Source organism: Pongo abelii, chromosome 4 (assembly GCF_028885655.2).
Source record: "Pongo abelii isolate AG06213 chromosome 4, NHGRI_mPonAbe1-v2.0_pri, whole genome shotgun sequence".
In the NCBI taxonomy this organism is placed as follows: Eukaryota; Metazoa; Chordata; class Mammalia; order Primates; family Hominidae; genus Pongo; species Pongo abelii.
The window spans coordinates 98,521,920-98,533,928 of record NC_071989.2 but is presented as its reverse complement, the minus strand read 5'-3'; the positions used below and the strand labels follow the sequence as shown (position 1 = coordinate 98,533,928).

General features: G+C 36.8%; 1 protein-coding gene across 10 annotated transcripts in view; it reads right to left on the bottom strand.

The window, feature by feature from the left end:
• ADGRV1 (adhesion G protein-coupled receptor V1) overlaps window positions 1-12,009 on the bottom strand; it is a 583,931-nt gene that overhangs the window by 366,228 nt on the left and 205,694 nt on the right. For all 10 annotated transcript variants that reach the window (XM_054555740.2, XM_054555742.2, XM_054555736.2 and 7 more), the window contains 5 exons: window positions 4,840-4,957; window positions 2,581-2,704; window positions 1,116-1,254; window positions 551-733; window positions 60-292 (listed from right to left, as the gene is read on the bottom strand). In XM_054555740.2, coding sequence (XP_054411715.1) covers window positions 60-292; window positions 551-733; window positions 1,116-1,254; window positions 2,581-2,704; window positions 4,840-4,957 — 797 coding nt within the window. The remainder of the gene's footprint in view (window positions 1-59; window positions 293-550; window positions 734-1,115; window positions 1,255-2,580; window positions 2,705-4,839; window positions 4,958-12,009) is intronic.

Sequence of the window (12,009 nt, the reverse complement as noted above, 5' to 3'; positions counted from 1 at the left end):
GAACTTTCTCTCTTTCTCTGCTCTTTGCTTTCTTTTTCCTAATTGCCTTTCTCCTTTACCTTCCCTGGAGTTCCACCTTTGTAATTGTTAGAGAAAATTCCTCTAGGCCTTCAGGATAGTCATCATCAAGGATTTCAACATGCAGACTTTTCCTCATCTCCCCTGCTTCAAAGAGGAGTTCCCCTGCTGCAGGAACAAAATCCAAGCCCGCTTCCGCTGTCCCGCTCGTCGTCTCGTACCAGAGTCGCACGTGGCCAAAATCTCCACCAGAACGGATGATCGTGATGTTAACCTATGCAAAAAGCATTTTCTTATTTGATTTGGATGTTTAATCTACCAGACAATACTGTCTGTAACTAAAGGTTCTATTTACAGACAGGATTGTGTTACAGTTACATATAAGGTTATAAAATTATATACATTATATACTAAAATAATGATGTTTGGAGCAAATTAATCAGTTTGTGAAAACTTTGGAATAGAAACAAGAAAACATTTTAATATCTAAAAATAAAAATGATATTAAAATCTTAAGCATTTCATGCTATACCCTCTGTGCTTCTGACACTCGAAGTTGCTCATGTGAAAAGGCAAATCGGCCATAGGGAGAGTCGCTGGCCACCATCGTGATGTTGGCAGTGCTGCTAGATTCACTCAGAACACCTCCCTCACTGACTGCAGTGAGCTGAAACTCATAGAAGCTTTTTTCCTCAGGAATGTCATCGTTCAAAGCCTAGAGAAAGAAAGAGTCACCGACAGTAGAATCTGTGGAATTTCAAGAAAAACTCCTAACCTCTAAATAATAACAACAGATTTTGTAATATTAATCTCCTCCTCATTCCCACTCTTAACCCCACACACAGGCACCTCCACAATAACAAATGCTGTTATATTAACCTTCTCCCCAATCTCCATTGTCAACCCTACACACACGCACCACACACACACACACATGCACGCCAACAACCACAAATGCTGTAATATTTACCTTCTCCCCATCCCCCACTTCTAACCACACACACACAAACACACCCACACATACACATATGCTCACACATGCGCACACACCAGCACACAGAGTAAAGGGCATAACAGAAACCAGCTAATATTGATACCTGTATTACTACAATGACTGCAGACTGTTCATCTCGCATTGTCAGTTTTCCTGATGTTTCAGCAAATTCCCCCACGGAAGGAGGGAATATCCTCCAGAACACTGTGACCTCCCCCAAAATCCCTGGGCCACGAACAAGGCTACAACAATAAACAAATGTATATCCAATACATTTCAACTGAAGGTACTTTTCTTAAACATTTTCTCTGTCTTTTAACAGTAATCAATTTCCATCCATTTCAATAACAGTTTTCTTTTAAATAACCTCATTTACCAACTATAAACCAAAGAAAGTCTTAAAGTTCCAAGATAGTAACACCCAAAGTATTAAGCTAGTGTAAATCTATCTTGACAGGAATACAGGCAAAAACTGGTTACTAAAAGCAGAAGGTTTAAAGAAATAAAAAGAAGTATTAAATTTATAGGCTTTTCACTTAACACGCAAGGCATAAAATATGAAAAGTCTAAGTTCTCTAAAGACTGGAAAACCCTTCATACAAGGGCATGCTGATGGGAAGGGATAGTCTTACTTCTGGATAACTACCATGAGGATAAAGTATAAAGTCAAACCCAGCTATGCCATTGATAGTTGCTTCCCATCTCCCATAAAAAAATTTATGAGAAACAAACTTGCCTATGATCATACTAATTTAGTTATATAATAGGCCCTGATATGGTTTGGCTCTGTGTCCCCACATAAATCTCATGTTGAAGTGTGACCTCAAGTGTTGGAGGTGGGGCCTGGTGGGAGGTGACTGAATCATGGGGACGGACTTTCCCCTTGCTGTTTTCCTGATAGAGTTCTCACAAGATCTGGTTGTTGAAAAGTATGTAGCACCTCTCCACCCCTTCCACCTGCTCCAGCCAGGTAGGACATGCCGGCTCTCCTTTCGCCTTCTGCCATGATTTTAAGTTTCCTGAGGCCTCCCCAGCCATGCTTCCTGTACAGCCTGCAGAACCTTGAACCAATTAAACCTCTTTTCTTCATAAATTGTTCAGTCTCAAGCAGTTCTTTACAGCAGTGTGAGAACAGACTAATACAGACTCTGATTTTAGAACACTTGAAAGCAAAATGTTTGGCCCTGATGATGTTCTAAGGAATGATTTTGTAGCTAAGACACACAAGCTTGCAGAGATGAAGTAACTCCCTTATATCACATGTTTAGTAACAGAACAGAGGTGAAAGCATAGATTTTCTGATCTCAACTCCATGTGCTTTCCTTGATGTAATTTGTGCAAATCACTCAAGAGTTAGAAACCTTTTCATGATCTAACATCAAGATAGGTCAGGATATTATTTCAATTTCTGCCCAAAATTTGTTCTCCTCTCCACAGGATGTTAACAGTATACAGGATGTTAATGCTTGAAGACTATGTATGTATTGAGAATGATAAATTTAAGACTAGTTATTTAAATAAAACTTCGTAACCCCCACATAGGCAAAGAAAAATCATGAAGTCCTTACCTGATAATAGCGGTACCATTATATTTTGCTGAGGGTTCCCCAATGAGGATATGCCTAGATGACGGAGCTATCCCAACTTCTCCTGATGCTCGCTTATCACCCCGAATAATTATTGATGCACTACCTAAATTCAAGATGATATAGACCACTTTGTAGCAGATGCACATAAGCACTCAGTGTATGCCTGGAAACTTTCTAAGCACTTTACACACAGGAATCTAGTTCATTCTCATGACTCTCATATCAGTAAGGTATTAATATCCTCATTTTACCTATGACACTGGAGCACATTGAGGTCTTGAAGACATGGAGGCAAATCGCTTGCCCAAGATTACATTTTAATGAAAAAAATTGGCAGTAATTTCCCTATCACTCTCATGAAAAGCAAGGGCTCCTCTACCATTGGCATTAATTTGCTTCTACAGTAACCATTTTGCAGCTCACTGCAATTGACTACATAGCTATGTCAACTGGCTATGTGGCAAAAGCAAGACTTCTTGGGGGCACTTTTTCATTTTTAATTTTCTGACTCTATCATTTTACTGTAAGCATTTATAAACCTGTGTCAAATATTTCTATTAAGATGGAAATAGAAAACTATATCAAGTATTTGAGTATCCATATAACTTAGCAGAAACTTAAAGAAAATTGTTTCCAGAAACACATATTAGGGGTGCATGACACATAGAGCTAGATCACTATACTCTCACTTTCTTTGGCAATGGATTAATGGAATCAAGAGTGGCTTGTCACAGCAAGTGTCACAGTCAGACAGAAAGATATTAAGAATTAGGTGCAGTGGATCACACCTGTAATCCCAACACTTTGGGAGGCTGAGGTGGGAGGATCCCATGAGCCCAGGAGTTCAAGACCAGCCTGGGCAACATAGGGAGACTCCATCCCTGCAAACACAAAAATAAATTAACTGGGCATAGTGGCACATGCCTGTAGTCCTAGCTACTCAGGAGGCTGAGGTGGGAGGTTTGTTTGAGCCTGGGAATTCAAGGCTACAGTAATCTGTGATCACACCACTGCACTCCAGCCTGGGTGAGAGAGCAAGACCCTGCCTCAAAAAAATTTTTTTAATATGGTAAATGATTTATCCTGATCCAATCATATATTCTTCTATGTTTAATTAGCCTATGTGACATCTGTCATTTTAACATGATGTAGATAACTAAAGACTTATGAAAGAGTTAACTAGAGCTAACTAAAGACTTATAAAAGAATATGGTGCAGTGATGTGATTCCCTTGTTGGAAAATATCCTAAACGAAAATGCAGAAATTATAACTACCCTAAGTATATACAGTGATAGATACTCTACAACTCTAAAAATTTCCTTGGACATTAAATCTGCTTTTCGTCACACAGGATGGAGCTCTTGATGGCAAAAAAGAAATGTATTAATCACCAAATTTTCGTGCTAAAAGTTTCTGAACCAGTTTTTTATGGTTGGTTATTATTGTTTATAGCACAATAAAACCATTTTAGAATCATTACTCTTTTCTCTATGGATCCAAAAAACAAATCATCATATCAACTGGAGGCAAATGAGATTTAAAATGCCTGTTTCTGAAGTGTCAAAATATTTGAGTAACTACTTTCAGATGAAAACAGACGTACACAGGCTATAATGCTAAACATAATATGACACATTTAAAAATAATGTTTTATTACAAAGGTAAAGTGCGATAATTGTAAATATGTTTAGAAAATATAGGTAATCAAAAACCACTATTAACATTTCAAATAAACAATTCCAACCTCATGTAAGACATGCACATGACAAAACAGATTACATTTAGCATGTTGTCGTAAAACCTGTTTTCTTAACGTGACAATTATCCATGTAATTATGTGTTCTTAATTTTTAATGTAATTAAGAGTTTTTCCTGTTATGTCACGTTGAATGGCTGCATAGTATTCTGACACATTTAACTAGTCTCCTACTGTTGGACCATTTAGGAAGCTGACATATTTTATTTTACATTTTATAAACACTGCTACAATCAACATCTTCATTAAAAAAAATTACACAGCTAAGCAGTATGAAATCTTTGACCTATGACCTTACCAAGATTGGGTATTATAATTTTAATTTAAAAAATTCTTAACCTTTAATACATGTGGAAAACGGTATCTTTGTTTTAGGAATTATGAAACCTAACACTGTCAATTGTTGTAACTATGGGTTATTTTTATTACATTTTTTCTGAGAATTTACTTTTTAATTTCCAAAAATGTGAATTTCTCTTACCTTTTACTGGAGATATTTCTACCTCATCAACTGATATCAGCTGAATGGTGAAACGCCTGTCCTCCTCCAACACTGTGTCTTGAAGTGTGTGCAACACAATGGTCTTCTGGGACTCAGTCTACATCCAATGACAGAAACAGTGCATTTTCCAGACTGACCAAAGCCAAAGTTTGAATGTTGTCATTAGCAGAATAATGTTTATGTCCATAATCATTTTTAAGGGTGTCTTTTTAGTCACTAGAATTATGAGTTGCAGCTAGAAAGAATTACTCCACAAAAATCAGTTCTGAATACAAATTCCACTTAGGTTCTTTATGGGGAAAATGGGAAAAGAATACAACCCCTAAATTTACTGAAAAATGTTAACCGTTGAAAATCCAATTTTTAAAGAAAGCCAAATGATCACACAATGATGTAAACTGACAAAGGTCACAGACTTTATATTTATAAGAAACAGCTCCATTCAAAGGAGAAAACAAAGTGTGAACCACGTTAGATCACAGTTGTAGTACAGGGCAACCACAGCCCGAGATGCCAGCCGTTGTTCATCAACACTGGATATCCAACTCATGGTATATTTTGCTGCTGTTAAATTAGTAATGGCACTTTCTAGTTAACAAAAATATCTAAAGGTAGCAGTAAAGGGCCTAATTCATAAGAATATGTAGTTTTTCTATCTAGGAACTTGGTCTTTTATATGCATGTTTCAGTTTTCTTTTACCTTCACCTTTAAGATTTTGTTTTTATCTTTACTCATATCAGTTCCACTTGTTTCTTGCTGAATCTATTCCTAGGTATTTTATACTTCTTTCTCATAGTACATTGTTTCTCGTTACTGTAACTCATAAGAATGTTAATGATTTTATTTTTTCTTATTTTTTTCTCGGATCTCAGGTGCATAGTTTGAATTGGTCCTACTCCTGTCAACAGCATTGTGTCTACTGGACAACAAATGGTCTTTTATTATAATTTATTCTTTTTGACCCATTTATTAGCCCAGTTCGATCTCCCTTTTCAAAACTCTTCCCATCATATTATTCACTCTAAAATGCACTGTGTCTCCTTAATTTTTCCTTCAATGCACACTGTTGAGGTTACCCATGTTTTCTTATGTAGATTCAATGTTTTTTTTGTTTTTTTTTTTGAGACAGGGTCTCACTCTGTCACCCAGGCTGGAGTGCCGTGGTACGATCTCAGCTCACTGCAACCTCTGCCTCCCAGGTTCAAACTATTCTCCTGCCTCAGTCTCCCGAATAGCTAGGATTACAGGTGTGTGTTACCATGCTCGGCTAATTTCTGTGTTTTTAGTAGAGACAGGGGTTTGCCATGTTGGCCAGGCTGGTCTCAAACTCCTGTCCTCAAATGATCCACCAGGCTCTGGCCTCCCAAAATGCTGGGATTACAGGCATGAGCCACCGCTCTCAGACTCGATGTATTATTTTCATTGCTATGGGGATTCCATTGTTTGCCTTTATACTATTTGCAAGATTTATCTGACAACGGCTATTTACTATTACAAATAATATTGCCATAAACATCTTTACATACTTCTTTATATGTACAGTAATTTCTCCAAGGTGCTACTGATTTTATATACAGTTGGTTCCTCTATTCTTGGATTCCTTATTTGCACATTTGTCTACTCATCCAACTTTGTAACCCCAAAATCAATATTGAGCACTCTTGTGGTAACTTGCAGACATGTACATATTGGCAAAAACTTAGAATCATTCAAATACATTTCTCATGTTTAATAAGCACTATGACTCACACCTGAATAAGGTTTATCTAACTTACATATTTTCTCCTTAGGGTACATCACAGCCTTCTTGTGCTTAGGAACGCCATATTTCAGCACTATACTTGGCGGCAAATTTAAACAGAAAACTCACCAACAGAAAGCACAAAAATTTTAAAAAGTGATAATAAATGGACTGGAAAAAGAACATTTGTTTACAACATGAGAGCTGAAACAAAAAGTCAAGGTGTTGGCTTGTTCAACCTCGGCTGGAAATGCACTAATCAGGTGAATCAAATTCTCCAACACTTTCTGTATGTGCCTGAATGACCATGAAAACACCAGAAGTATCGACTTTGGAGGTTGCAAATACACCTTAGTGAGTAGGGAAATTCACAAGTAGGGGATTGTGAATGATAAGGATTGGCTACTGTGAATCATGAGAATCAACTATATTTTATATGTTTATATTGCCTTCCACCTTATCTACTGTATATATATGTAAGGCAGCTCTTCATATCATATGCTCTTCATTTCTCAAAGAAATCTACAACCAGTAAGAGGGGGAAAAGGGTGATTACAGGTGGAAAATCCCAGCCAATGGTTATGAAAGATAGTAATAAATGTTCTGGAATAAAAAGGTGATGGGGAAGTTTCACAGGTGAATAAATTCAGAATATTTCTATTAGAGATTCAAAATGGACTTCAGTATATTAAAGTGTCTAAAAATAACCCTGCATAGAAAGAGCCTACTTAGCTCAATCAAGGTTTTCCCAAGTCCATGTGAACCTGGAATCCCTTTTTTTCTTTAAAATTCAGAACAATTATTTCTATTCTGCTGAATAGCAGTGCAGAGCAACAGTTTGAGAAATGGTACTACATATAGGCTATCTCAGGAAAATAGAAATATAAATTTTTCCTGTTTTTAAAACATTTAAAATCTTTAATTCTTCATCCTATGATGTAGAAAAGGTGTTGAATTTTAAAAATTTAAAGCCTTTAATTTTTATCCTATGATGTAGATATTAAGTTGAGGTAGCAACCTGCTATTTCATTAAAATGTTTCTAAATTACAGTTGTTGTATAAAACACTTTCTAAATGTCTGTAAATTGGTTAGTTTCTTTTTACTTTTCAGTGGCTACTTCCCATATTTCAAAAGAATCAAGATTATGAAGATAGTAAAGGAGAGGAAAATAATACAAATATGGGTGATAGAAGTCTGCAAAAGTATATAAACATTTGGGAAAGGAGAAATAGACAGAACTAAATACTAAATAAGAAATGTGAATCCCAGAAAGATATAAAAAATGTAAGAGAACTATAAACACCACAGTAAAACAGTGCGCATGAAGAAATGTCAATAGTATCAAATACTAAGGGGAATCTATGCAATGAAAAATATGTAACCAATTTTTTTAGTGCAACGGATTTTAGCTAGCATGAAAAATAAATGTTTAAGATAGATTATAAAGTAAAAAGAGCAAGTTACTGAACAGATTGCAGTGTAAAATTCCATTTGTGTAAGAATAAGACACATATTTGAATACACATAAAAATTTTTCAAAGGGTATATAAAAAACTGTCAATAGCGGTTACCTCTGGGAAGTAGGAATACAAGATTCAGAAGGAGTCAGGGGAATTTTACTTATTTTTCTACATCCTTCTGTACTGACTGAGGTTTTTTTGTTTTTTTTGTTTGTTTGTTTGTTTGTTTTCCGTGAGCACATATATTTTTACAGCAAATTAAAACAAAGATGGAGGAAAGAGACTTCTGAGTTAAACTGGCAGAGACTCGTTGCATGAGTTGTGCCTTCTTCAAATGCACATGTAGACACCATAAAGGGCCAAGACTAACAGAAAGAAAGAAACTAAAGATTAAAATGTTTCTAAAATATAGGTACAATTTCACTAAGGAAGGAATCAGTTTGGAGTAGACTAGAGGAAACACATTCCACGCCATGAACCTAAATAACAGGAAGTACCACAAAGGGGGTGTTAAGGTTTGGCTGTGTCCCCACCCAAATCTCATCTTGAATTGTAGCTCCCATAATCCCCTCATGTCATGGGAGGGACCTGGCGGGAGGTATTGAATCATGGGGGTGGGTTTTTTCCAGTCGTGTTCTCATGATAATGAATAAGTCTCACAAGATTTGATGGCTTTATAAAGGGCCGTTCCCCTACACACGCTCTCTTACCTGCGGCCATGTAAGACATGCCTTTGCTCCTCCTTCATCTTCTGCCATAATTGTGAGGCCTCTCCAGCCATGTGGAACTGTGAGTCCATTAAACCTCCTTTCCTTTATAAATTACCCAGTCTTGAGTATGTCTTTATTAGCAGTGTGAGAACAAACTAATACTGGGGGTAAGACCCATTTCCTGACTTCTTTGAACTCCAGGCCACAGAGACTACACTAACCAAGAATAACTGGCTGCCACCTACCTCAGAGCTTTAGTGTTCCCATTGTTATCAGCTCTTTCATCTTTATATCAATTCTGGGTTTCCAATTCATAATATGTAGAGAGTAAAAGGAATGGGAGTGATGCACTGCATCCCAGAATTACAGATTTTTCATAAGTACATCTAATGAGGTCTCAGGCAGGGAGCACATATTTTCCTAGAAGCCCTTACAAAATTTTTTAAATGCATATATTGTAAAAATAACAATAAGCAACTATGAAGAAACAAAAGCTTGAATGAAGAGATTAAAATAATACTATTTAATAATAAAAATCTCAAGGAAAAAATGCAATTGCAAAACTACAATGTTCATGAGAAACAATAAAATGCACAATTCAAACTGCAGAAAATTTAATCAGTGATGCATAGGACAAATTCAAGTTGTTTTAGAATGCAGAGGAAAAGGTAGAGATAAAAATGATACGCATCATGATTCTCTCTCACAGTATTGGCGTAGTTGTTCTCTGTATATTTCTTTCCTCTTATTTTCCCAGGACCATTTTATTTTTACCAGCCTACAGTGATACTTAACAAAGTTTCTAGAAGTTACTCTGCTAAGAGAAAGACAAGAGAGGAAAGACATAATAGGGAGTACTCTTGGGACCAACAACAGTGGATGGGGCAGGAAGGAAGCAGGAATGGGTAGAAGGCAAAGAGTCAAAGTGGGCAGTGAAAAAATAAGGTATATCATAAAAGACCAAGGGAAACAGAGGCAGAGCTTTTCAGAACAAACTTCTCTTGAACATGGCCCTACCCTGCATCTCAGTGGTGGATGCTCTGATGTTCACTAAGATTCCCCTTCTGGGAAGGACTCATTACCCTGTCTGCTGAAAGTGTTCCCAGCAGACAACTCTCATCTGTCAGGCTCCTTTGCAAATTACCTCATCTGAAGACAACCCCTTCTCACATGGTCAAATGCTCTTCCTGGCATGGTCTATACACAATGACTGCTCAACAGAAGATTATAAAACTCACCATCATTCTAACTCAGACAGCTCTGAAGGGTCAGTCCCTTTTCAAAACAAATTGTAGTATACTGTAGCGTCAGTTTCAACTGCCTCATGGTTTGCCTTCATCCCTGCCCAACCCTGCTTCTTTCACTTACACAGGTGTTGACCTCAAGAGCACTTCCTAAAAAGCCTCTGGACACGAATCTCCACCTCATAATTTTCTCCCCAAGGAAGGTAAAGTGCAATTTCCCCCTGACTTATCACCTATAGACGATTCATCAGTTCCGGAGAGTTGCATGTTTCTATAAACAAAGTATGGAGCTTAGTTGTCCTGCATAAAGTAGAAATAGGAAAGAAGGACTTTGCCCTGTTACCAAGGTAGGACTGAACAGAATTATTGTGAGAATTTCCCTGTAAGATGGGCAATGGTGACTCCACAGTCACTGTTACATTTTGAGAAAGTCCAGGAAACTATTATACAGTAAGCATTGGTACAACCTGGGATGTACCGCAGGTATAACAGCTTCTGCAGACTAGGTTTCCTTATTGCCAGTGTGAATACTAAGTTGCTATGAGGACGATTTCCACCTGGGCATTATTGATGGAGTGGATAGCACTAGCCATGACTAGAACTGAGAGATGATGAAAGACATCCTCAAAACCAAATTAGAACCTGTGGGAGACATAGATGTTTGTATATATTCAGAACTAGACATACAAAAACAACGGACCCATTACACAGTTGTACATGAAATGTACCAGGCTGATGACCAAACAAGTAGATGGAGAGAGTGGAATCTAGAAACAACGCCATCCCTCCTAATGCAGTACTCTAAAAATGGATGAACTTATTCGCTGGAAGAAAAGATCAGACTATTTGCCATTTTAGTGTAGATTTTACACTGAAAACAAGAAAACCTTTTTAATCACCTGGGAAGTGTATCTAGCAGTAAGAATCTGGTAACTGGGAAATTATTGCTTCTTATTACTGACGAAAATCTTTATAGACATTTGAAACTAATTTCTAAATTCTAAATGCTCCTCAGGTGAGAGGTTTTCAGATCATGGCTAGAGCACACAACCTAGATGTTTCATGAGTCATCATGTGTCAGAAGCTGAGAAGTAAATAGATGATATTCCTGCAACATCTTGCTTGAGATTTAATACCATCAGGGTAATCACACCAAAAGAATGATGGCAGAGCATGTGCATGGCAAATAGACTGCCAGGGGGCATCACTGATGACTTCCTTAATCACATACTGCAATACTGAAGGGAAGAAAGGTATTTGTTTCTGTGCTATCTCATGTTGAAGGCTCTGAAGAAGAGTCACTAGACTGAAAAAAAAAAAAGTAAGACATGGACCGTGTAAATATATTTGGTGGAATTCCTTTGGAAAACCACCTACAGAGCTTTTAATGTTTTTAATGTTTATTCTCTATTCATTTTCAAAAGTGCATAGGTTTAGACTTTCTATATCTGCTGTATATCTGCTAGAGCCAATTTCACATAGGTTTTTAAAATTTATTTGTCTACATTTATATAGTCTCTTACAATTTTCAATATTTTCTCTCTTTTAATAATTATTTCCTTCTTGTCAATTCTTATTTTCTAAGTTTGTTTAATTTATGAATCAGGTTTTACTGGTATTTTTGTTTTTTTAACTAATTGTACTCTGGTTTCATCTTTATTAATTTAAGAAAGCTGTTTAGGCATTAAATTAAGAAAGCTGTTTAGAATCGAACATGATTCTAAAAGCAAAAACTATAAAAAGACTGACAAATCTGGACTTTTTTCTTCTCTCTGGACTGTTTGTTCATCCCAGAGAAAATACCACACTGCCTTATTTACTTTAACTGTGTATTATCTGACACATTGGCTAAGTAGGGCCACCCTCCACATTCTTCTTTGTGAGTTGCTGGCTATTCTTGGCATTTTGTATTTCCATGTATATCTTATAATCAGATTGTCTCTTCCACCTCCCCATCCTCCCTTCCAGAAAAAGACTTAGGAGTTGATTGGT